At 39.2% G+C, this 27,517-nt stretch overlaps 2 protein-coding genes across 2 annotated transcripts; both read left to right on the top strand.

Moving 5' to 3' along the window:
* The first annotated feature begins 1,082 nt into the window (after positions 1–1,082).
* LOC127352162 (high-affinity choline transporter 1-like) lies at positions 1,083–7,113 on the top strand. The gene is made up of 9 exons (XM_051380340.1): positions 1,083–1,227; positions 1,977–2,202; positions 2,678–2,791; positions 3,178–3,333; positions 3,467–3,615; positions 3,902–4,045; positions 4,537–4,690; positions 5,314–5,531; positions 5,630–7,113. The coding sequence occupies exons 2-9, from the start codon at positions 2,019–2,021 to the stop codon at positions 6,299–6,301; spliced, it is 1,791 nt and encodes a 596-aa protein (XP_051236300.1). The 5' UTR covers positions 1,083–1,227; positions 1,977–2,018; the 3' UTR covers positions 6,302–7,113.
* Positions 7,114–17,588: 10,475 nt separating this feature from the next.
* On the top strand, positions 17,589–19,287 carry LOC127351941 (BTB/POZ domain-containing protein KCTD12). The gene has a single exon (XM_051379958.1). The coding sequence runs from the start codon at positions 17,729–17,731 to the stop codon at positions 18,521–18,523; it is 795 nt and encodes a 264-aa protein (XP_051235918.1). The 5' UTR covers positions 17,589–17,728; the 3' UTR covers positions 18,524–19,287.
* Positions 19,288–27,517: the final 8,230 nt, after the last annotated feature.

Below are 27,517 nucleotides of genomic sequence, written 5' to 3'. Positions count from 1 at the left end.
TGGTACAGTTAAGATTAAGCAATGTAAACCTTCAGCTAGATACAGCAGAGATAAATAGATGAGCCCCTATCCATGGTGCTGAAACCCTCCAGAACGGGGCGCTGTGTGCGTTTCCCCGTTAAAACAGGCTTGTCACCCTTTCTTTTGATGAGTAAACACCTCAGCCATCTTTTGCAAATACGTTTTCCGTTACACTGTTTGTGCGTGTGTCTCATTCTTTGTGCGTGCGTGTGTGTGCGTGCCAAGGATTTTTTTTTTAAGTGGTCAGACTGTATCATTAAATCTCTCCTCTGCTCTTCAGGATCCATCCTAATTGGATGCCTGTCATTTTTGACAAGAGTAGCCCCGATTAAAGGACTTCTGGCAGAAGAGGCCATTAAGTAGACACAGTTCATTGATATATACCGTGAAGGGAAAGTGGCAGACACAGTGTACTTAAATAATTTCTAATTGTGTGTAAAAAGGTGTGAAGTGAGGGCGAATTGCTGTAAAAAAAATAAAAAATAAAAAAAAGAATAAGAAGAAAGAAAAAGAAAACTGATGAGAATTAAATTTAAGCAGTTATTTTTTTTAAACAAATGAATCTCCACAGTTTTCTCCTGTACAAAGTAAAGAGGGCACCAGCAGGGTGGTCTCTCATCCTCCTTAGTCGCTCCACAAAAACGGTTTCTGTGGAGCAAAGTTAATTGCGGTTGTAAGGTAAAATGCCGGCTGGGCAGACAGTGACAGCGGATAAAAGGCCACAAGAAGTATGGCTGCGCAATTAGGCGGCTGTTACGCACTGACTCTGAAGGAGCAGGAGCCACGTGAAGAGTAAAACTCTCCACAAATTCTTGATTATTTAAAGTGAAAAATGCAACTTTGGTATTAAAATTCATGTCATGCTATTCAGTGGTTTAAAAAAAAAAAAAAGGAAAGTAAGACGGCCATCCATCCTCTTTACGGAGTACAGGAATCTCTCCCAGCCTCCTCCAGTCAGATCAGCCAGGACACTGTGACGTGTTTCCATGCAAGGTGCTCATTAAGAGGGACGTTTGGTTTCTCTGACGCGTGTATCAGTCCTCTGACGGCACCTGCCCCCTTATAAGCCCCAGTAAATCACCCGGGAGACCTCCACCAACGTTTCATTTAACTGGGGGGACGAGGCTCTTAATAAACCGCCCGACTGCTCTGCTCGCCGTTCTCTGCCTCAGGTGCCCCAGCACATGACTCTAAGAGACACTTGAGGTAAGTTTTGCGTCGTGTTTTTCAAGCTTTTTTTTTTAACTGTTTAGGTTCGTTTATCAAATAGTATTCTAAAAGATGATATCGTATTCATTTGAGTGGAGATCTTTAGGTGACAGTTCATTATTAACGATATGATGTGGATAAGGCAGTCCTATATTTTGCTGTGCGTAATTTGGATTTTACGCGCATGTGTCCGGATAAAAGGACGAAAGGAGAGATAGAAAATAGAAAAAAGGTTTGATCAGATACCACTGTCACAAAATAGAACATCAACCGTGATTACTTTTTAAACCTTACTCAGATTTGTTTGATTTATTTTACATTTGTCTCAGTTGAACTATGCATACATTTATGAATGTCTTTGCCTAAAGGAATACAAAAATAGAGCTTCCAGGTTTCTTTTCAACAAATTTTCACTTTACTTCTTACGATCATGTAGAGTAAGGTAGAATAGCCACAATAATCTGTTCTGAGTTGAAAGTCATATTTCAAAAGGAGACATTTTTCAGGGTCATCAAAGCGCGTGAAATTATTAAATAGATTTCTTTGGGACTGTTATTATATTTTTCTATTACAACAAGGCGACGCTTGTTTGGTCAGTTGAAACTCTTATCCAACTAAGGCACCAAAATGTCCCAGTCTTGGCACATTTCTGTTGTTAGTCCAACTAACGCGGAAAACTAAAAGCCAAATGATTGTTTTTGAACTGTACGGAATATCTGATCCTCTCTTCTCCGTGCGCAAAACAGGTCTCCATGCCCTCCCGTTCCTAGCGGAAGACTGGTGCGACAATGACCATCCATATAGAGGGGCTTGTGGCTATCGCGATCTTCTATCTACTGATCCTGTTCGTGGGCATCTGGGCGGCATGGAAGAACAAACACTCCGGGGAGGCGGAGGGCACCGACCGCAGCGAAACCATCATGGTCGGAGGGAGAGACATTGGATTATTTGTCGGTGGATTTACCATGACAGGTGAAGTTTGTATTTATGTACTCAGTAACATTTGGTTTTAGTAGCTATGGTTTGTTTTAACATATTTAATCTTTTCTTCTTTCCTCAAGAATCAGCTTTTGGTGTTAGGCAATTCATAAAAAAATGTTCTAATGTTGTATGATATTTGATGTTTCAGTTGTTTTCCTTTTAGAAATATTTGCCAAACATTCACTTTACCAGCTTTCAGATGAATTCTTTGACTCAAAATGGACTTGGCAAAGTGACATATATCATGGGTTTTCCTCATGGAAGAATAAGAGTTACAGTATAGATTGTTTGAATTTCTATTTATTTTAACATAAAACACCCCTCTTTAATCATTTCAAAAATCTTTTTCCCTAGAGGTCACATTTATGTGTGTGTGTGTGTGTGTGTGTGTGTGTGTGTGTGTGTGTGTGTGTGTGTGTGTGTGTGTTTGTGTGTGTTTGTGTGTGTTTGTGTGTGTGATTTTCAGCGACCTGGGTTGGAGGAGGTTACATCAATGGCACAGCTGAATATGTGTATTTACCGGATTATGGGTTAGCTTGGGCACAAGCTCCCTTTGGATATGCCCTCAGTCTTGTTGTGGGTGAGTGGTGCTATGTGTATTTCATGTTCAAAACAATGTAAAATACTGGTGTGATATTGCTTGTAAGCAGGACCATAACAGGGTGTTTTGACCACATACCTGATTGAAATGATTGAGTTGAGTGCTAATGAAACCTTCATCAGGGTCCTTGTTAAGTTTTATGCCTGTTTGTTTAGCTTCTTTTTATGGTGTGTTTTTTTTTTTAATGGTTTTGTCAATTTGAAACTAATCTATGTTAAGAAACAGTGCAATATTAAACCCTAAATACGTATAAATGTACACTTGAGGACCACAAAAGGCGGTTTAGTCTAGATTTAGGGGCCTTCTCTGTCCTGATGGTGGTTGCTTCACTGCTCAGCCTGTAATGTGTCCACTCATTGTCTCAGGTGGTCTTTTTTTCGCTAAGCCCATGCGCTCACGAGGTTACGTCACCATGTTGGACCCGTTTCAGCAGATGTATGGGAAACGCATGGGTGGCCTCCTCTTCATACCTGCACTCATGGGTGAGATCTTCTGGTCTGCCGCCATCTTATCCGCCCTTGGTAAGTTCATGTTTCTGTCTACAACTAAATAAACTATTCTTGTGGGCTATACATTCAAAGTGTGTTTGAGTTTTTGTCTATAGGATGATGCGGTGGCCATAATATCCTTTCATCTGTTTGTTCATGACCTTAGGCGCTACTCTGAGTGTCATTGTGGACATCAACATTAAGATGTCAGTGGTTATCTCAGCACTCATTGCAATCTTTTACACCCTGGTTGGAGGACTTTACTCTGTGGCCTACACTGATGTTGTGCAGCTCTTCTGTATCTTTATTGGCCTGGTAGGTTCATGTTGAGCACAAGTCAAAAGTAGATAATAGCAACTATTTTAATTAGTTACCATTCTTGAGTAGATTTACTGTGTTTGTCCAACCAAATGTACTTTGACCTTGATTTAAAATATGCCAAATCACTTTTAACAATATTATGCAAGTACAGGGCACAAAGTGAAATGAAACGACACAGCAAATATTAATTTGTGACAAATTGTCTGGAAATTATAGAAATAAACTAAGGTGGGATAATTAAAGAGCTAAAGTTTATTACTGTATTTCTGTCTGTCTACAGTGGATCAGTGTCCCCTTTGCTTTGACCAACCCTGCGGTGACAGACATTACTGTTACTGCAGTGAAGCATGTGTACCAGTCGCCCTGGAAAGGCAGCATCAACAGGAAGGACACCTGGGTCTGGATCGACAACTTCTGCCTCCTGGTACAGTAACCACAAGCTATTCATCTCTCACTTAAGCAGAATTTAGTCTACTGAGAACTCACACTGGAAAAAGGTCATATTATTTGTGATTAGCTAAACGTTACCATGCTGAGACTGTTTGTTAAATTGTCAGAAAACTCATCAGTGACAGTCAAATCATTTAGTTTGACAGCCTTTTAAATATGACATTTTTGACTCTGGCAACCTGTGCTGTAAATTTTTCTTTATTGTTTTGCATTTTGATGCAACTGTTGAACCTTATGGCAAGGAGTTTCATGCAGTCTGACATATCAGCAGTAAATCTTTCTGCAAAAATGTTGGTTCCTTATCAGAAGCGAGGGTCTAAGGATACAGGATGTCATATGCTCTATAGATTGTAAAGATTATACATTTGAGGCAACTATATATATTTACTATATGTGACTTTGGGCCATATAAATAAAATTAACTTGACTATCTTGTATGAATGTTACTCTGGTCTCTAACTGCAGATGCTTGGAGGAATACCCTGGCAGGTGTATTTCCAGAGAGTCCTCTCCGCTTCCTCGGCTACCTACGCCCAGGTCCTCTCTTTCCTGGCTGCGTTCGGGTGCCTCGTAATGGCTGTGCCCTCCGTTCTCATCGGGGCCATCGGGGCCTCCACAGGTTAGAGAGCTAATACATGAGCTTGCATATGCACAGTCTGTCTGTGTGTATTTGTTTTGGGGGAGGGGGTGGAGGCCCTGGATGGGTCCATGTTGCCCTTAGATCTGAGAGAGCCTGGTAAATAGCAGCTGGTTCACCTCATCCATAATGAAGCAGCAATCCATTTAATAACCACGCTGCTTGTGTAAATATTACATTAGAGGGAGGCAAGGGAGCAAATTAGAGGTCTGATCTCCAGATTTTTAGTCGTCAAATTCCTTGGTGAACATCAGAATACACAACTTTGTTTTTTCTTGTTTTAACATAAACATGAACTGTTACAAAACTAAAGTGACAAAAATCAAATACAATTCTATCTTGCTTATTCCCATCACCAGTAAAATCTTTGAGTTTCCGACTTTTGCAAAACTGATTTAATGAACTGTGGGGGAAAAAACAAAGACACTACACAAAAAAGAAAGGTTGCAATGCTATCATATTTCATTTGTCATTGTTGTTATGTTTAACGAAATTTTGAAGTCCTACTGCGTACCATATATGAAGTAAGCTGTGGCCTAATACATGTATACTGGGCATATTGGATGTGTCATTTTAAATCTTCATTAAATCTTTCCCTTACTCAGACTGGAACCAGACAAGTTATGGTGCCATTCCTCCTAAAGAGAGGGAGCAAGCAGACATGATTCTGCCCATCGTGCTCCAACACCTTTGCCCGCCATTCGTCTCTTTTTTCGGCCTGGGTGCGGTGTCTGCAGCTGTCATGTCATCTGCAGACTCTTCCATCCTTTCAGCAAGCTCCATGTTTGCGAGAAACATCTACCAGCTCGCCTTCAGACAGTCGGTAAGTACTTGTGTGACAGTTTATACAAAATCAATGTCTTTTTTAGGGTTTTTTTTGGGCTGTTCTGCATATGTCACAATCCCTTTTCTGCTCCTCAGGCGTCTGACCGTGAGATTGTGTGGGTGATGCGCATCACTATCTTTGTATTCGGCGGCCTTGCTACGTTGATGGCACTGGTAACCGGGACAGTTTATGGCCTCTGGTACCTGAGCTCAGACCTGGTCTACGTTATCATCTTTCCCCAGCTGCTCAGTGTGCTCTTTGTCAAAGGTACCAACACTTACGGCTCGGTGGCTGCTTACCTGTTCGGCATGGTACTGCGTATAGGTGGAGGTGAGCCCTACCTGCAGCTGCCTCCTTTCATCTACTACCCAGGCTGGATCATTGAGCAGAGGATGCACCACATAACTGGAGAAATGGAGGATGTTGTCATCCAGAAGTTCCCCTTCAAGACCGTCTCTATGATCGCCTCCTTTCTGGGTAACGTTGCTTTTTCCTACCTGGCAAAGTACCTGTTTGAGAGTGGCAAGATTTCACACAAATACGACTTCCTCGACGCTGTTGTGTCCAAGCATAGCGGAGAGATTATGGATAAGACAACGCTTGTAACTCGAGGCAACAATATCGGGCTGTCGGAGATATCGGCTGTCAAACCACGGCTGAGCGTGACCTTGGCGGCCGCCTTCACACGCCGTAACACGCTCCAAGCGGAAACCGTTGAGGAGGAGGAGGACTCCAGCCCTGACTCCTCTCACCATGATGAAAAATGACAAACTCAGGATGTGTTTGAACAAACCAAAAAAACATGCAACTGATCTGCCAGAGAACTGGTTACTCTGTCAGATACTCCAAAAAGAAGTAACAACTAAGAGAGAACAAGCAAACATCCTCTCTTGGGACTACAAATTACCACATCCCGCTTGTGGTGATTGGATAACAGCCTGTCGGGATATATAGTGTAGCAGCTTGCTGATTGTCCAGACATGTAGTTGAAGTACATCAAACACACATACACTCATATAGTACTTATAGATAGTTGGGTGTACTGTATTCATCCTTTTTTAAACTTGTTTGGAGATATACTAAAAGAAAAAAGAGACTCCTTATTTGATTAATTTTGTTTTTTTATCACTAATGAAAAAGCAGACCGTTATCCAACTGCAGATAAGTGGAGATGAGAGATGCTGTGTGAAGTGGTGACATATTTGATCAGAAATATGAAAAGGAATGTTGAACAGATAACAGGTACTTTACAAGAAGTGACTGACAGCACAAAAGTAGTTTGGAAGGAGGGTATTTATTCACCAATGTATGTACCAATTAGATAAAAGCAATAACATATACATATACACACCTGAAGAGATATTATTATAAAAATCTGATTGTGAGAGACGGAAACAAGGAAATATGGAAAACAGGATATTTTATAGCTTCAATATGTCATATCAAGCCAGTAACTTTATGTAACCTAATTTACATTTGTAGCACTGTTTCTGATTTATAAATCAAATAGTCATAAAATGTGAAATACATCTCACATATTAACCAACACCCAGCTGATTTTGTTTGATACCGTTTTTGAAAGGCAATCATGTCTCTCGTGTATATTATTAATTATTCCTGATAAACACATCATGACTGTGATTTAAGAAAGAAACAATCCATGTATCATGCTCAGTAGAAAATATACAAGCAGTAGTTATGGTAGTAGACTTGAAGCATTAGCTAATATCCTCTTTAATGTCAGTTTTAATCATATGAATCAGTGTAAATTAGTGTTTAAAAGTTATCTTGTATTTTAATTGCCTTAATGAAGCTCATAAAAAGAGATACTTGTAATTTCCACAGTTGTGACTGGTCACTCTGCTGTGAACAAAGACTTGAAGATGAATGTAACCCCTACAAAAAGATAGAATTATATTAAGTAGTGTACTTTGATGTTTTTGTTTGTGATTTTGCAAAGTCAAACAGTAACTGTTGCAGAAAAATGTGGGGGCAGGTTCTGATTTTTTCAGATCTGTTCTTTATTTTGTTGTTAACAGCAGTGTGCAGATTATTTTCTCTGTGTTGTGTATGTTTGTAAAAATATGGAGAAAAATTATATATAGATAACAAATAATGCTGGTTAAAATTTATTCATATAAGATGGAAAGGATGCTGTCTAAATGTTTATTTATTTTTGATGTCATAAAAGATGAAACAATAAAAAAAGAACAAATTATTTCAGGAAAATATATAAATTCTACTTTTGTAAGACGATATTTTTTTGTTTTTTTTTGTTTTCTGATTCTTGTTAAAAATCCTCTTTAAGAATAATCCGGCTTTACTTAAATTACTGTTTTAAATTTCAAAATTTCCACTAAATTACATTTTAGTATGCAAAATTTTTTTTTTTAGCTTATTGGTCATTATGCTAAAACAGCAGTGCTTCCCAACCTTTATGGTAGAACCAAGCTATGTTGACTTAGGATGTCATGTTGCGTGGGTTCAACCAAAAAGTAATTCTTCAATGCCAGATTGTTGCAGCAGAAGCCTGAAATGAACTAGTATTTTACAGAAAGAAAGTGGAAAGATAAAGATATTTCTTTGCAGAAATATGTTGTTTTTCTGCTTTCCTATCCTGTTGATCAATTTCTGACCCCACAGATTTATCTTACCCTTTGGAGGATCTTGGTTTTATAGGAATACTAGATCTTATTTGAATGTTTTCTAAGTTTTCTTTCCTGTGTGTAATTTTAAGCTCAAAGGGGGCATCTCAGACTCACTTTTCAAGACCTTCATCTGCCTATACCGTATATATATATATATATATATATATATATTTTTTTTTTTTTTTTTTAAAAACATCTTTCTTTCGAAAAAGGCTTACACTGCACCGGCTCTTTCTTGTCTGTCAGGCCCTTCAGCTAGCTAGATGGTAGACTGAGAAAAAGAACATGTCCGAAAACGTGACTGAATTTACAATCGCTTGGCTTGCATCTTTGTCCCCCCTCCATGGCCACAGTGAAAGACAGCATCTTAAAATAGCTTTTCCTCTCTGGTTATTTACATTACCTTAAGTGCTGTGCTCTCTCGTCTGGGACTCTGGGAGGAGCCACCCGGGGGTGGGTGGGGTTGTTGGCGGTCAGGCAGGGAAGATGGACTTGGGTGGGGTTTAGAGGGGGTGTAGCTAACTGGCGCCCAATGCCATAAAATCCACCAACCCTTCCTTTGCAAGGAATGACGCAGGTGCCCCACCCATCCACTGCACCTCCTCCCTCCACTGCTGGCGTCCTTTTTGATGTCCTTGAGAACTAAGACCAATCCCATAAAAAGAACAAGAGGGTGGAGAAAGAGAGAGAGTGTCCCATCTCCATTCATAGAAAGTACCTCAGAGAGCACTCATGATAATTAACAATTATGAAGGAAAACTGTCGCTTGTCCAAAAGTCAATCCATTTATTTACGGCTTTAACGTATGAGGAGGAGATTGTTGGGGGAGCATTTGGATGTAAACCAAAGCATAGTCATTCATTCATAACTGCTGGATATATTTAGAACGTCCTATGATGTCTTTCTGGGAGTCACTGATATTTGGCCATGCAAATTATAACTGCTTATTATTTTTACCCATAAGTGCTCTGAATTTCTTTTCCATTTATTAAAAAAACCTCGACCCTTAAAAAAAAAAAAAAAAACCCTTCCAAATCTCTTATACTCTCATTCTTACTTTCCTTCTTAGTTTGGAGGAAAACTCTTTGAGTGTCTAATTAGATCCCAAAAGGAGAACCAGCCAGACTTTAAGCTCTGGCTGACGGACAAAAAAAGGTTTTAAAATGAAATTTAAATTTTTTTTCCTTCCCTATATTTTATCTTCCTACAGCTGTCCGGCTTATTTCCCCATACCAACCTTAAGAGATAAAAGGTAATTCTGGGAATCAAGATCCCACCAGAGCACCTTTTCTCAATGTGGACATGAGGTGATGAGATTACAGAGAGCAGACGGTGCATTCAGATAGACATCTATAATGTGCTGGAGTCAGGAATAAGAGGAGAGGACTCAAGGTGACTGTCGAGGTCCAGCCCTGTCAAACATCATTTGTGATAAGGAATGTTGTTTTTTTGAATAGCCTAAGCACTGATATTGTTACTTAACTGGAGTTTTACAGATGGTGATTTACCTGTCAGGAACCATCTGATGAAAGACACTATTGAACTGCATTAAGAGAATTATAGGATCCCATATTTTTGGAGTTTGGCTCATATGAGCAAATAAAAATAAAAACACCTCTCAACTTCTGCTGTCTTGAATCTGTTTATGCAGACATTTCAGGTCAAAAGTTGTATCCAACTTCCCACTCCATTTTCTGTATATGTGCACTGGAGGCTTCGTGTTTTTACATCACACTTGTGTAAGTTACATACTGGACCACAACTGACTTCCAGACTAGTTGTCATTAAAAACATCCTCATATGTGCAGGCCTTAAACTGAAATTTAAGTTGACCACAGAGAAACTTCTATAACACCCAAGTGAAGTAATAATATGCAGAACACATTTTTAAGTGTAGTGGAGCTTTAATATTTCTTATTGTTATCCCAGAAAAGGAAAAGCATGTGATTTGAACATAATGTAGAACATGAGATATGGTTTCTGGATCGCTTCTCCAGATAGTGTGACTCAGGGCAGCTCATATCTCATCTGAGGCTGAAGCACCAGAATCACATCAGCAGGCCACTGTTTATGTTCTTAAGTAATGTCCCCTGTAATTTAATTGCCAGGCAGCTAATTGAAATATCGGAAGAGGGTTGGAGAAGGGGAAAAGAAAAAGAAGTGATTTAGGTTTGAGAAGATGACATGTGAGAGTGTGTGTATGGCATATCAACATAAGTATTGAGGAAAAAGAAAAGAAGTTTTTGCCGTATTGCTGTTTTGTACATATCTACACACACATGCACACACACCATAGGATAATGTCATGTCTAATTGTTTCCCATATATCTCTCCATCTCTTCCATTAGTCCCTCCAAGCAGCTGAGGAGCATCTTTAGCAAAATGAATGGAGCGGCTGCTCTAATTGAATCAGCCATGAGAACCTAATTATAGAACCAGCTTTGTTCCACTCGGGCCAGCTGCAGGTAGACCGTCTGGGGCTCACCGCAGGAATGAGGCGACTGCTCTGCTATCAGCAAACCCCCTGATTCTTAATGAGTCAGAGCTATGAATCAGCTTCACTGATATGGAATTAGAGCTGTGAGTCTAATAGTTACTCAGATCCTCCAAGACTAGATTTTACAAGTGGTGGAGCGCCGTCAGCTCCAGTGGATCAATGAGAATCTAATTGTGCCATTGGACCTGCATGTATGGAGAGTCTGCGGCGCAGAGATTGAGAATGAAACAGAAAAAGCTGTTGCTTTTGAAATTGAAGTGCACAAACGACAGTCATGCCATGTTCTTTTTCTTTGGATGGTTGAATTTTTGGTTTTAGTTGAATATAATCTTTTTATTACACAATTCATTTCTGTTTGTTGATTCGGCTCAGTTTTCATAGAAGACATTCAATGTGCAAATTTCTGTCAGAATGTTGAGTGGCATCTTGAGTGTCTGCTACTAATTTGTGGTTAAATGTTACATGCTTTCCAGTCACACACTACTATTATTATTGTACTGTAGCTTACTGAATAATAGGTGATTAAACTTACAAGTTAAAAAAATATTAGATGTTTGATGTCTTCAATTCATCATTCACAATCCATTTGTACCATCAGCTGTTGGGGTTCTCAACAAACTATAGGTCATCTTCCATCCCTGTCTATGTCACAGTAAATTTTTTCACTTTTTAAAAAAATAAATTTAATTTAATTTTATATATATATATATATATATATATAGTGTACATGTGTATTTATGCTTTTATTTATTCATCATTTCATGTTTTTATGTGTTTTTGTGCAAATGTGTATGTGTTGGCTACCTGTTTTCAGTTTCAATTTCAACCCAAACTTTGTGGTTGATACAGAACAGAAAGTGATGCTGTCAGAATAATCACTGTGGATTTGCGGTGAAGACTCCACTATGTCTATATTTAGAGTAAAACAACATATTTAATGATTAGAATAATAAAAAATATTTCCAAAAGTCATTCTTACTACATTTTTGTATAAGCAATGGCAGTTTTGGTATGAGATGTGTGAGATTTAAAGGCCAAATGTGTGTTAATGTGTGAGTTTTTAAAGTCGAAAGTCTGTTGTAAAAATTGAGCTAAAACTATAAAACAACTGTAAAATACTAATGCAACAGTAGAATCTGTATTTCTCTATATTCTGTCTTGACTGTGTCTTTATTCATATGAGGGCTGCACTGTCATACAAGCATGTTCCCCTCAGCTTGTCTCTTTTCTAAAGACAGGAAGGATGCTAGATGGACAGTCAATTTTTTCATTCCATAGAAAGTCAGTGGGGGGAATAATGTAGCGACCACACACACACACACATACAAAAGCACGCATTAGCCCCAGGGGACCTGTTCACTCTCCAAATGAAGACGTTGAGGGAGGGAGGGTGGATGGGACCCGTGAGAACCATTCACATACACACACAAGCACACACAAGGGTCCTGGTGGCTGTGATGGGTGGGGGTGGGTAAAGCAAAGACACAGAAGTAAAAAAGTGAAATTTCTGATGAAGATGCTCTTTGTTATGTTTTATAATTTTATTTTTTAGATGAGAGAGCCATTAAGAAATGTTTTTATTTCAAGGCCCAAGACATTGGATACTGTGTTAAATTTGACATAATGTAATTCTGGTTATGATTGGTTACTACAGCATTGCATTGAATTGACTGCAGGAGGTGCAGCATTGCGGGACAGTGATGGTGAAGCACAAGAGAAAAAACAAAGGACAAAGACGGGAAGAAAATGTTAGGAGGGTCGTCTTCATACCTCTTAGCTCATCACGACGCACAAGGCTCCAGCCCCGCCCTGTCTTATGTGTGTGTGTGTGTGTGTGTGTGTGTGTGTGTGTGTGTGTTTGAGTGTCTTTAGTATCAATGCCCCAGCTGAGTCTGAGCCAGAGGATCCATTAGAGCTGATTGAGGAGCACAAGGGTGCCGACGTAACCCTGGAGAAGGTGACGAGAACGTTCACACACATGCACACACACACACACACACACACACACACACACACACACACACACACACGCACGCGCGCGGTCAAGTCACGTAAAGCATGAGTAAAACTAAAGACACACACACACACACACACACACACACATTCTCATTCTTTAACAATGGGGTAGGGATGAATTTGCAGTTGAACCACAATAAGGAAGTAAAAAGGCCTTCGAGGAGTTAAGCATAAGAACTGCACAACATATCAACAAAAATTTATAAATGGAAGCATCATTTTTCTGTCCAAACACTCCTTCTCTCTTTTTCACAGCAGACATTTTGTCTTGTCACAGCACACACACACAGGTGTTAATAACATTAACGATGGCATTGTTTTGTTCAAGTATCCCAGTAAATCAAGACAGTGTGACAGTGAGCCAACATGCACACTACCTGGACCCTGAAACCAAGCGGCTAAATGGAATTCAACCGTTATTAATTTTATTATTTACACCTGCATTTTTACTACTAACCCCTAATGCAACATTCACGGTAACTGGTGAATTACTGTTGGGCTAACTGTTGTGTATTTTACTCTTTTTAGTTTACCCCTTGTGGAGTATACACTACATGTATGTTTAGTACACTGTGTTGTACGTCCTATGGGGACTAAAGGTTGACCTTTCACTGTTGATACTTTGTTTCTTCCTGACATGAGGGACAATGTAACAATTTTACAGCAAGCACACTTTTGTGAATTCAGTTTCCTTTTTACTGTACTAATTTATTTTTTACAATAGCTTTGGTCTAACTCTTGCTTATGGAAGCTAATCTTTATTTTTTTTTGCTATCACCATTATTGAATTTGTAGTCCAATAATATTTTATAATACTGTTGCAATGAATGGTCAAAAATGGATGTGCAAGCCTCCACAGACAAGACTCTATACTACAGTTCTAGCATAGTGGCACAAGAAGTCAAAGTGTGTCTTGGAGACAGAGAGAAAGAGTAAGGACAAGTGTTTCTGTGTTGACAGAGAAGAAGAAAAGGTTTCTGCCTCTCGTCTCTGTCTCTGTGTTAGACAGGAGCAGGGAGAGGATCACTGGAGAGGAGCTGGGTAAGGGCGAGAGAGGGAAGAAAACACATGGATGATAGGCCGGGTGCTGGAGAAAGCACAGAGACAGTGTTGCGAAGGTCACTCTCCAGTACACTGCAGAGTGACAGTGTTTGGCTGGGTGTCACATCAGAGAGTTGCCTTATGTCACAAGCAGGAGGTCACATGATTGACATGATGACGTAATGCAGCACTGCACACACATACACACACACACATGCGGAAAAAAAACATGTTACAACAATCCAACAGCACTTAAAAACACAATGAGCCTTTTCAACCATCCTTGACTTGTATTTGGAGGGCTGCTCAATGTTTTCCTATTCTATCTCAGTATTACAATTCTATAAACATACACAAGTAGAATGTAAAAAAAGATACTGTGTAATACCTATCTATCTATCTATCTATCTATCTATCTATCTATCTATCTATCTATCTATCTATCTATCTATCTATCTATCTATCTATCTATCTATCTATCTATCTATCTTATGACCACTAGGTGGAGCCAGGTGGACTGAAAAAATGTCTTCTAAAAAGACATTTGTGTTGTAATTTCTAAAATTGTATCTAAATATAAACTTCAATGAACTTTAAATGTACCTACAGTAACCTTGTGGATTCTGATCATGCCATCAGTCTGTCTCAGTCTCAGTCAGTGGGTTGTCCCTAATTGTAAATCATAGTAAAACAATAGTAAGTCCTGGTGTCCTCTACAGAAGACCAATGGTGGAAAGTAACTAAGTACTATACTAACAATACATAGGTATTGTATTCTAATTTTACTTAAGGAAAATCTGAATAATTCCTTCACTACAGCAAACCTGTTTTTAGGTGAACAAAAAGATTTCACTACCCCTAAAAACCTCCCCAAACTAAGACGTTAACCGGAATTAAACAGCAATTTAAATTCACAAAACCAATAATCACAAAGTAATATACTTGTATTTCCTCTCTCTCTAAACAACCAAAACACATTTTTGTAAACCAAAATTAAAGGTCTAACCACCACTTGTGTTACATCAACATAAAGTCTATGTAGTACAGATGTATTCTGTCAGGATCATCAACACTCAACACAACAGAATGTATTGTATCAGAAACATGAACTGATGGGTCTCAGATGGGAACATATGATGAGTAAATGAGCTGCCATATATCTTAACCTTCATGTTCTCTAGGGAATGGCTGGAAAGCTAAATGTTACAACTTCTTTGGCCAATTATCTTCTGCCAGACTGTGAGAAAAGTGGTAACATTTAACAGCGATGACACAGACAAGAGGTCAAGACTGGACAGAGGACGCCAGTTAAGGTGTGGTGTGCAGAGAGACACTTGATCACCATACTGAATCATTAATTCGCTTTCAACAATTTATTTCGTAACCTGTAATTGGTGACCAGATAAGACACATTAGAGCTTATAACTACAGTAACCATCTTCATTACAGCAATGCAAGAACAACAACCTGCTTCTTCACTCATTGCCCACTAGATGTCACTCTAATGCAAAGATTGTCTCTAGTAGGAAAGATTGGATGATACGTTTACGTGTATTCTTTAAAACAAGAACTTCAAGTGTCAAGAAAGCAGCAAAGTTTTTTGTTCTTTCAGTTGCAAAAGCTGGACATGCTGTCATAACTACCAATAACCATCATAATGTCTAATATGGTGGAGATGGTGGTTTAATTAATTTATCATCCACTCAACATCATTTCTGCAGGCAGTGGCTGTATCTCTAAATGTTTCTGTTCGCTCAAAGCTAGTTTGTTTCTAAGCAATATCATAGCAAGTGTTGTTTTCCATAAGTCAGATGGATCTTGATCAGCATTCCCTCTTACAAACTAATTTAAAACTAATGTTTTTTATGCATCAAACAAAACGCAGCATCTGCGATAACAGACCAATTACATCTCACTCACATTATGAGTGATAATACCAGTGGTTCTCCTGAGCAGAAGTACTGGTGTGTACTAGACTAAAATATGAATACAGCTTACACTGCAGTTCAAGACTAGATCAAAGAGCTCTGTGGTGTTAAGCTGAAATCGATCCTGGGTTAAGACTTATGTGGGTTTGAGGAAAAGTGAGGCCTCTTTTCAAGGGATTTTGGAGACACAGATCAATCAGACCAGCTTTATCTTAGGTTTTTGGTACATCATTTCCACTAAACTTTGCCTGTTATTGTTTTTTTCAGTGCGGGGGTGTACACAGAAAGACCCCAGGCACAATTGTAAGCTACTACATCCCCTCTCAGTTGTACAGGAAAATTGTGGGTTCACTGGTGGAATCCCAGTTATTGCATTTCATATTGGAAATGCTGAGCCCGTGCCAAGGTGATGTTTTTAACCAATCATTCATGTCAAACACAGTGCAACTTTGCCTTATATGCAGAGTTCTAAAATGTGGGGTTTCCAGAGGATAAGTTTGATTTCTGGGGGCCGCAGAAGAAAAAATGCTCCACGGCAAATAATGTAAAGCCCCTGCCCCCCTGAACTTTGGCACGCAGCCTAATGGCTTGGTTCCATTAATAAAACCACAGCTATTCCACATTGCAGCAACACTTTGACACCCAGTTCATAACAGCATCAATCATTTATAATGCATTAAAAAGTCTTATAATAACAGCCATAGGACATACTTACCCCAAGGTACATTTAGTAGCTGTACGGGAGCTTTTGATCATATCACACACTCTTTCTTTTTGCCCAGTTGTCATGAAATTGGAAATGTTTAGTTTCTTTATTTTTTCTGAGCACAACTTAGAAGTTCTTGAAGAGTTCCTAAAAAGATCTGACGGTGAAAGTGATGTTACCAAGGTCAAGAAGTGTGTGTGCAAAGGATGCTTGTGATTGATCCTAAGTATCATAACTGTTTATAATCACTACACCATGTGACAGGTTATATAATGTGTTATTAACATACCAGTGCTCTATGTAAACATAATGAATGGAGAGTTGTTATGGTTGCTATCTACTTCCTCATAAGTCTGTCTGCTTCCAGTAAGTACTAATAATAATAATTCATATTAAATTAATATCATCTGAACATACTGTATCAAAGTTTGTACATGTACATGTAGGCTACATGAAAATGTAACATCATGAGCTTTTTTACTGTTAAGAATCATGCTGCAGAAAGACACAAACATCCTGTTACAGATATCAGCACATCCTGACTTCACTTGACAAAGTCATAAAGACATTACAATTAGCACTAAAAACCTGGATTATCCATTATGGGCTCAAAGCAAAATCTTTACCTCTTGTCACTGGAAATGAGTTACAACTATACCTATAACTACTAGATAACTATAAGCATTTGTAGAATTTGACCTTGGCTGATATGTGCAAAGTGAACACGCAAGCAGTGGCAGAATAAGTATTATACTGCACAATAAAATAACTCAATTATAAGTAAAGGTCTTGCATTTATAATGTTACAAAAAGGACAAGCAATAAAGCAGAATGTTAAAGTGCTATTATGAATGATGTGCTACAGCATTTTAGCTATGTAAGGTGGGGTTCATAACGGCTTTATTTACTGTTGGTAGTTGAAACAGTAATAGTGCATCACATTTTATAAGCGGTGCACATAAAAAGTAACTTTAGCTGTCAAAAAATATGTAAAAAAACGTATTCTCAATTATGTAAGTCAGCCATCGTAAAATGGAAGCACTATTTTGTTTTTGTACTTGTTTTCTTGTGATAATGGGTTATTTATTTTCAAGTTAATATTTAGGCTAGGTTGCTGATATAAGGCCAGGCTTATCATGATGGGAATTTTTAAAGCAGGAAGTTGATGCTTACAGGGAGCCCTTGAATGCAGCATTGTGTTATCTCAGAGCTTCCCCGTGAACAGTTAATGTCTCTGTTGGCCGTCCTTTTCCTTCTCCTCCCACACAGCCAAACCAATACAAACATTTCTGTACAGTGAGGAGATTCTCCAACTACCCGTCCTTGTTAGGGCACCAACAGGAACACTATAGAGAGAGATGGCACAAACCGACAGCCAAAGTTCAACTTTCCCTGAGATAGTGGAGTTAAACGTGGGTGGGCAGGTGTATGTGACCCGACTTGAAACTCTCACCGCGGTCCCCAACTCACTCTTGTGGAGCAAGTTCACTCAGAGCTCCCCGGGCGACCTGCCAAAAGACAGCAAGGGCCGCTTCTTCTTCGACCGAGACGGCTTTCTGTTCCGCTACATTTTGGATTACTTACGGGACTCCGAGCTTTTCCTGCCCGAGTTTTTCAAAGAGAGGAGGAGGCTGCAGAAAGAAGCGGACTTCTTCCAGCTGCCGGAACTGTCGAGGCGGCTGGCAGCGGCCAGTAAAGAAAGCTCGTACGCGGAGGACAGCGGGGAGCCGGAGGAGGCTGAGGTCACCAGCCCGGTCACCTCCTCGTCGGACCGGACCCTGCGCTCTCCCGGGGCCGACGCCGGCTACATCACCATCGGATACAGAGGCAGCTACACCATCGGGAGAGACATCCAGGCGGACGCTAAATTCCGCAGGGTTGCCAGAATAACTGTCTGCAGCAAGATTTCTCTGGCTAAAGAAGTTTTTGGAGAAACCCTGAACGAGAGCCGCGACCCGGACCGACCGCCTGACAAATACACCGCCAGGTATTACCTCAAGTATAACTTTCTGGAGCAGGCGTTTGACCGGCTGGCCGAGGTTGGTTTCCACATGGTAGCCTGCAACTCCACCGGGACGTGCTCGTACAGTGGCAACGACCCAGGGGAAGACAAACTGTGGACCAGTTACACCGAGTATGTTTTCTGCAGGTGAACGAGGCTGAACAGTGCAAGGGGTGCATTCAGGCTCACGACTTGTTTCAACTAAAAATCATCAGTTCCAATAGTTCTTACTTTGATTTACATCCCAAACTGGCAGTTTCAGCATTGTGTAGTTTCTTGTGTTTTTGTCACTCACTCTGCTCTGTGGGTTCAGTGGGAGCAGCAACAGAGTTGAACTTTTCTGCCATTTTTCTCCTCTGTTTGTGCAACAGGCGGATTCACTTATACATCTAATTGGTCAGACCAAATTACTCACTGGGTCCATATCTGGGTTATTTTTATTTCCTGTAACCTTTATGGCTTTCACAGGACTGAAAGACTAAACACTGTTTTGTTCTGAAGTAAGTGGCAGAAATGTTAAGAGCTGGTTTAATTTGGTCCTCATTATTTTGGAGTGTGCTTGCATTGTCATGTTACTGTAGAAAGGCTTTTGATATTCTGAACACATTAATAAGGAAATATGTAAATTTATAGCCTGGTGTTTGGTCTATTATTTCCTAATAACTGCCAAGTGTTTAATGAGGGGTGTGGTGGATAAGGAAGACAGTAAGCCTGGTCTTTGATATGATATTTTTTATTATTTTCATTTTTCTGTAATTCCATTATATCGACCACACATACAGTATCACTGCTTTCAAGATTACACTTAGGGACATTTCCCAATGCTTTATTGTTATGAGCCATGTATTAGCTGTTGTCATTGTTTTCTCTTTAGATATAAAGCTACCGCAAATAAAGTGTGACGTTGTAACACTATCCACCTCATCGTCCCCTTGAGTTCACTGTGAAAACTATTTAAGATCCTTTTTTTTCAAATACACTGATGCTTCTTTTCACAGTCATTTTCTTCTCAGGTCACCAGTGTCCGTGTCCGTGTGATTTCTCTATGAATTTGCCAAAAAGAGAAATTCAGTCATCTTATCTGGCCTCTTCTATAGAAAATTTAATTTAGGCTTTTTATTTGTTATTGTAGGAGCAGATTTCCCTCATGAGTTAAGTCACACTGACCTCACTTATGAATACGTTTACAATCCACCCGCCCCTACTGAATGAGCAATGACCTCAGACTATAATGTCACCAAAATGGTTTGATGAGAATCTGACCTGAATTAAGTCACATCATATTGTTTTTAACATTACATTTTAACATTTATCACATAAATTCAGACGTCACTGAATCAAAAGGAGAAAGAAAGATGGTGTTATTAATAACTTTGTTACAGTCAAATTGCAGCACAAACCTAACTAAATTATATCAGACACAATCTGTTATCGAGTGTGTTGTCTAGTTAAGGCTAACATCTGTTATGCTACAGAAGGCTATGAAATACACACAGTTGTCTTAATTCAGAACTCCATTGTAAAATTGATTATTTCTGCATGCTAAAAATAATTTACACCAACTTGCTCCTCTCAATTTTCCTCACAGAGGTTTATCATATAGTTAAATAATTCTGAACCTTATCAGTTTTTACTACCATTTCAGATGAATTACATTTCCTTTTACCTTAGGAGAAGATTTTATCTCCAGTTTGAGCTAAAATTAAAATAAATGCCAATAAATTGTAGCCAAAAACAACTTGGTTGCCGATCTGGCAGAACATAGCAGAGTGTCTCTGCAATACAGAAGAGCTCTGTTATCTCCCCTGAGCAGGATGGGAAGGAGGAGGAGGGGGGATTTCTCTTTGGCTGACAAGTACAGTAATCAAATGTCTGTTCCCTTGTGGGATCCTGGGGCAAAAATCCAAGCTATCCCAGGATCAAGTCTAATACAAAAAAGGCTTTGTGTGGGTGGTGTTAGAGTGTACTTGAATACAAATGTGTAGAAGGAAAAAATGAATCACTTTCCTGATGTCCAGGAGCACTGAAGCTATGTGGGTTATGTTCCCCATGACTCTATGCAAACATAGTGATATGAAGACATACACACACACACACACACACGTGTATGCACCCCTACAACCCATCCTCCTACACACACTTCTGCTACCAAGGAGCTTTAAAAGCTTCAAAGATAGACATGTCTGCACAAGAGACCTCATATCTGCTGTCAGCTGATGCTGCCATCTGGACAGGAAAAAGGAAGGATCGACCACAACTCTTCCTCTAGTGTGATCTCCAGAAACAGGACGTAGTGCTCGCTGTCCTCACCAACAAAAAGCACACACATTTGTGTGATCTTACTTTGTATGTACATAAGGGAAAAAATGGGTGAATGCTTTAAATTGCCCTGAGAGGGGAGGATGCCTTCCAGTACCTTACACATTCTATTTGGAGAGCTTGTGAAACGATAGGACAAATGGTGGTCAAAAGATGCATAAAACACATCATTAAATTTAAATGTCTTTTTTGGTTCCTCTTAGGCAATCATGAGTTTCTCTGTCAAGCAGCTATTTCTAATACAGACCTTGTTGTGTGTGTCCCTGGTGATAAAACACCTCCAAAACACATTTTACTGGATGTATGCTATTTTTTTCTATAAGAAAACTCTGTCAGGCCAAAAGCTGAAAACTCACACACGCAATCACACATATAAATGAACACACAGAGCGCAGGAGGGAGACAGATAAAGAGAGCCAAATTAGCCAATTTGCAGAGTTGGAGATAACACAGACGTGCTGCTTTCTTCATATCAGCCTCTATGTGCTAAATCTTTCACATTTTCTCTCACAGTGTCTGCCTCTAGCTTACTGCAACCTACATGTCTTTAATAGTGCATAATTTGTATTTATTCTATCTCCAGCTCTTCTGATACAGACACATCACACTGTTTACAGAAAGAACAACGCATGAATAATTAATCCTAGATGGGTTTCTCTTTGTTTAGATCAGGTGTTGGAGCAGAAAATAAAATGTGATGGCCCATAGCTAAATGTAGAAAAAAATCTCCATTGTCCATTTCCATGTTATCTGAAATTTCCCATTTACAGTAGAGCCCCTTCACAGTAATGACAGCAGTGGCTGTTCTCTTTGCATGTATCAATACTGAGTACTGCAAGAATACTTGAGTTATTTCTTAAAAAGGCCAATTTTTCATGCTTGTGCTTCCCAATTAAGCTCAACATTCTGACAGATTGAACACTATCAAAAGGATGGACTGCCTCATAAAAGTCATTAAAATATATGAGCATGTGTTTTTCCACATGATGTTTTCAGAATGGTGAAACTATTTTGCTTGGCTCCCTTGTTATCATCATACAAACATTAGTAGTACCATAGCCACAATGAAGCTTAGTCTAATAGAGAACCAGGTAAACATTTCACAATCCTTAAGTCACCTTCAGTCTACCTAAAACAGCAATATTTCTTTATTAATTAAACAAGGATTTTACTCAACATGGAATGCTCCAAGCTGTCTTCATTTGCAGAGTAGGTATATTTTATTTATGTATGACAGTGTAGTAAATCAGTCTGGGTCACAAATGCAAACATCCAACCAAAAAGGTGTCCTTTAAATTAATAGATCAACAATTTGGGAAATGCACTTATTGCCTTTCTCTAATAGAGAGCTAGATGAGAAGAAGAGTGGTATTACTCTTCTTCTCTACAAAACAATAAGCTGTTCCTTTAAGGACACAATCAGTAAAAACAACAACAACCTCAACATCCCTGTTGGTTAAATTGATTGATTGGTATTCAATTTTTAACTCAAACTCATCATTTTCAATCAAAGTCAAATATTTGTTGTCAAAAATTACGGATTGACCCTTTAAGTATCTGTTTAGTTTCTGGTGAAATGTGCAAATACCAGAACAAACCAGAGCTCTTTAGTTGAGCTTGACAAAACAATGCTAACTCAAGGTCCATTTACTCCCTTGTTCTGGATCTTTTGATCATATGACATGGTTCCATGATTCTGAGCACCTTCTCATTCATGTTTCCTTAAAAAATGAAAACAAAAATGAACTTGAAAACTGACATTTCATTCTTGACAAAGTTGACAAAACAATAACATCTCAAAGTCCACTTACTCGCTTGTTCTGGAGCTTTTACATAGCTCTTTAATTTCCTCAGTTAACTTGATATTGTTAGAGCAAACACTTCACTGTTTTAATAAACCCTGAGAAGTTGTGCAGCCATTAACTCCTAATGTGGAGTACACACATTGTAACAGACCATCACAGGCATACATCACTGCTAACTCAGGCTGTTAGTGTTTGCTAACCACCTGAACCCATAATTAGCCCCATTTAAGTGTTTGTGTTACCAAGCAGTGAAACCATTAAGGGTCCATGTATCATTAACAGCTCTCAGAATTGTGTTCAGCAAAAAAAAAGAAATGTCCTTATGTGTATTTTTGTCTGAATATGATGCATTAGTGACCTTTACTGTTTCTCCAAACTCCACCTGCACTTTCACAAGAAAACAAACACCCTTCCCCAGAGCGGCAGTGTGGCAGAGTCTCTAAAACACTTTAAAACCACAATCCATCATTTGAAAGCCTGTCTTTGTGATTGAATTGTGACACTCTGATCCATAGCAATTTGATGTAGATATCTTTTATTGTGAAACATCATTCAGTTTTACATTCTGACAGTGTTCTTATGGTCATAATGGATTGCAGCTCTATTTACTTTATTTCCTCTTCAGTTACAAGAAGTGATACATTAGCAGGACAGTAAATTCTGGAGTTAATGTTTTACTGTGCGTGTGTGTGTGTGTGTGTGTGTGTGTGTGTGTGTGTGTGTGTGTGTGTGTGTGTGTGTGTGTGTGTGTGTGTGTGTGTGTGTCCAAGTCCACAAACTTCAATCACTACGCTGGAGAAAAGGTAAGAAGCAGGAAATGAAAAGCAATAATAAAGCCAGAACTCTTCTCCCACTGTAAGGCTGTGTTAAGGCCAGCCTCAAATAAGCGTGTTTCATCTTGTACAAGTGAAATCCCAGAAATAAGAAGAGATACAGACCTACTGACAACAAGCTCATGTTCTTTTATATCTTGTTTCTTGTGGCTAAGAGCACAGCAATGCAACACAAAATGAAAAAAAATCAGCTCATGCTTTCAATGATGGCAGTATCACACACCTACAGCCTAGTTTTATTTAAATGGACTGACTCACTCACACTAGATGCAGCAGCATTACATCTATGTGATGTTCTTAATTGGTCTGGCTCTTGCACACAATTTCTTTGCTTTTAAAATGCTTCAGAGTCTCATGTCATGCTATCAGCCAAAAGGAGGACATGGTATAGCTACAGACAGACAGATAAAAATCTATCTGTGATCCTCCAATGGCCATGTTATCGGTCTCCTACAAGGACTCAACCTCAGTGCTTCTGACCATAAAGCTCTCTCCCTGTCTGCTCTGTGTAGCTTTGTTGGATAGAGGGAGGGTGTAAATGTCGCCAGTCTCAGCTGAGCTGCTCTCAGCGCGCAGCGGCAGGCCGGAGATTGGTGCAACTCCCAGTGACAGAGCTGAGCCTTGCACTGTGCCGGTAAACTAAAAGGTAAAAGGCTGCCAGCATCAATCAGCTGCAGGGAACAGAGAGAAAGAGAGGAAGCATCCTCCTCCCCTGCTGTGCCTGCAGCAGGCTTCCTTTCACAAGAAGTGCAACTCCCCCCTCCCTCTCAGGGCTGTCTGAAAGGGCAAGATGTGGAGGAAGCTGATTCAAAGATGGTCTGTGAGATTGTTACTAAGGTCACTTTAATTTGAGCTGTAATGAATAAGAAGATACTGCATTATTTTGTCCTTTGTGCGATGGTTCAACAAAACAGCATTTCCTGTCAGAAACTGACACCTTTCTTTGCATTTGCAGCTAGTCTGGTTTTCATACATTTCAAGATTGTTCCCCTTAACATAACATACAAAAAAGCATTGCATACACATGCAATTTGGATCCAAATAAAATGGCCTTTATTCAGACATGCTAGCAGCAAGGCTCAAGGGATGGCAATGTCAGTCTGCCAGTTGGTTGTTTGGACAGTCCATCACTTTGGTCCAGACTGAAATATCTCAACAGCAATGTCCCCCTCAAGATAAATTGTAATGACATTTCCATCAACGTCATCTGTAGCATTGTCGGCCATATACTGTGGCATTCATTTTTACTTTTGTATATATTGTCATATATTGTATTAAAGGGTACACTTAGACTCATATTATATTTCTATTTCCATTTTTATTTTTACTTATATGTATATACATATATACATTTATATTTTATATATATTATCTTAGACATTGTAATACAATTCTTATTTCTATTCTTTAACATTGTGTGAGCACCTTGAGCAACTGTAACAAATACATTTCCCATCCAAGGATCAATAAAGTATTTCTGATTCTGATACTTTGTGTTTAGTGCAAAGTAGTTCATGTTTGCATGCTAACACACAAAACTAAGATGGTAAACATAACACAGGATAAACATCAGCAGGGCATTGTAGCATGGTGACGTTTGTCTCAAAGAACCACTGTGCCCCAGAGAGCTGCTATTATGGCTATAGACACTAGTCACATTAGAAATCTCTTTCAAGTAATGTGTGCATTTCCAGAGCCCTTGTATGAACAACTGTTGAGTCAGTGTTGGTGAGTGTGATTAACTGCCTTTTAAGAAAGGTTCAAGTTCCTCTCATCATGGCCTGAAAACATCACATTTAGTCATGATCACAGTTTAAATGAGGATTGTTAAAACAGATTCCAGGTTGTCCTCCTGCCTGTTTGTCTGTTGAGCTGGACGTTTTCTGTCACTCTGCCTGTCTGTTTGGGCTCTGGACAATGTTACAGCAGCGATGTTCCACTGAGAAGACACTCACCAGATATCTGCAAGGCACAGCCACGCCCCTTTCTTCCTCGCTGCTTCCTGTTTCAACTAGATAAACAGTCCAGATAGTGCAGTGGTAGCAGATGATTGACAAGTAGACAGAGGGTTAGTGCCACACTTGTAACTTGAAACTATTTCCTCTTGTCATCATGCTTTCCTGTTTGACACATTAAGGTTTATGGAGTCTGTCTTTCAGCATTTTCATGTTGAGCTGTTTGACAGACCCTCCAACTTTATTGTTAGAAAAAACATATATGAATAGTTATGAAACAGTTAGTAAATATCAAAAAGAACAGAACAGAGGATGGACAAGGACAAATCCAGGAGTCATTCAACTTTTAACTACTGAGTTTTTTATTAAAACCTGTCTGAAGCAAACAGGAAAAAACAGTTTTAAAATAATATCAATAACAGCTTCACGGCATCCCAGAATTTCTCCCATGGAAAAAAAAAAATCTTGAGGTTTCTATACACAAAGGAAGACATGAGTCTTAAAAATTCTCAAGACTCTTTGACAAAGACCAGGGTCATGATTTTCCACTTGGCTACTCTGGGGTCATGTCTTAAACAAGAAAAACAGCCACAGTAGCAAATGTCTCATGGTAACTTATACCCTTTTACACATGTCAGTTTGACGGATTAAAAAAACTTCCGTCTTGTAGCTGCCAACAGCTGTCCACTTGTTTGTTTTTAGCACCTAGACACAAAGATGTCTGAGTGCAACCTTTCATTAAGCCTCACAGATTAGGTTTTGCTCATTTCTAAAATAAATGCCCCAAACAGCAATAAAGCATTAAATCTCTGGTAAGCAAAGGAACCAAAAGTTCATATTTTGTTGCACAAGCGTGTAAAGTATTAGTAAGAGGAATGTTTACTGCTCTGTAAACGTCATCCACACCGTCACTCTGGTTAATCTTTCAACTCTCAAGATAAATTTGAAGTAAATAATGTTTCTACACATGCAGTCCGTCCATTCTGTTTGACCCTCCACTGTTTCCGGCTTACTGTACTCGTGGTATTTAAATGGGTCAGGCTGGAGTCACAAGAGTCAGCCGAAACAGATGGAGGACGTCAGAAAGTGAAAAATGTCTCTATTTGCGCCTTTAGGGAACTGAACTCTCCTTTCCAAAAGACCAGGCCACAGAAAACTGAAAGAACATTTCCATCCATCAGGCCAAGAGCACTGGATGACCAATGTTAAACATCTCAGTTTCACTGTCTTGGTCCATATGGAGCTTAGTGCTCCAAGAACCAATGATTTCTCCAAAATAATAAAACAACACACACACACACACACACACACACACACACACACACACACACACACACACACACACACACACACACACACACACACACACACACACACACACACACACACACACACACACACACACACACACCTATTTTTAATGCTTCCTTTTCTCACCTATCTGAACTAAAAGGTGGCATAAAGACAAAAAGTGACAGTTTATAACTGTCAGAGGGAAGTGTGCCAGTGCGGTCTGTGAGCTGTTGCAGACATGATTGACACACAACTACCTCATATGAATGAAATACTGCTTTAAATCCTGCTCCAACACTGTTAAATCACACATAGGCATACCTCAAGATTGAAAGGTAACACAAAATTCAGAACCAACCTTTTACAAACGTTCACATATTTACTTTTACTTTTGTTCTAATCACAGCAAGCTACCACAGACAAACCACTTCTTTCATATGGGATGTCAAAGCCTGAATCTACCATTTTAAGGCATGGCACTTCCCCATTGAAAGGCCAGACCCTGTTCCCTTTTGTTGGCTTAACCTTGCTTCACAGTTCACCAAAATAACAAAACATTTTCTTGCTTACCATTACACAATAGGAGGTAAATGGAATTGTATTTGTGCCATGCAAGCAGTTAAAAAAAAACTTTAATTTGAAGAAAAGAAGAAAATTCCTTTTTACAAGCTATTCATGGGAGTTGTTATAGTTTGTATAAATAAAATGAAAATGAAAGAATACTCTGCAGTGGCAACTAGTGTTTAAAAACATTTAGACATTTTGAAAAGCAGAAAGAGTTCCTTTATACAAAGGAGGAAAAACAAATACTGTGGCTTGCAGCACACCGCTTCAGTGGTTTATAAAAACAGATTTGATTTTCACTAACCTTTGCCAAAAATGTATTTTAAAGCAGCTAGATCTGGACTATGTTCACAAGAAATAACAAGAATTACAAGAC

This window comes from Dicentrarchus labrax, unplaced genomic scaffold, assembly GCF_905237075.1.
Source record: "Dicentrarchus labrax unplaced genomic scaffold, dlabrax2021, whole genome shotgun sequence".
Lineage (NCBI taxonomy): Eukaryota > Metazoa > Chordata > Actinopteri > Moronidae > Dicentrarchus > Dicentrarchus labrax.
Note: the sequence above shows the minus strand (reverse complement) of the source record. Positions and strands in the feature narration are given on the sequence as shown.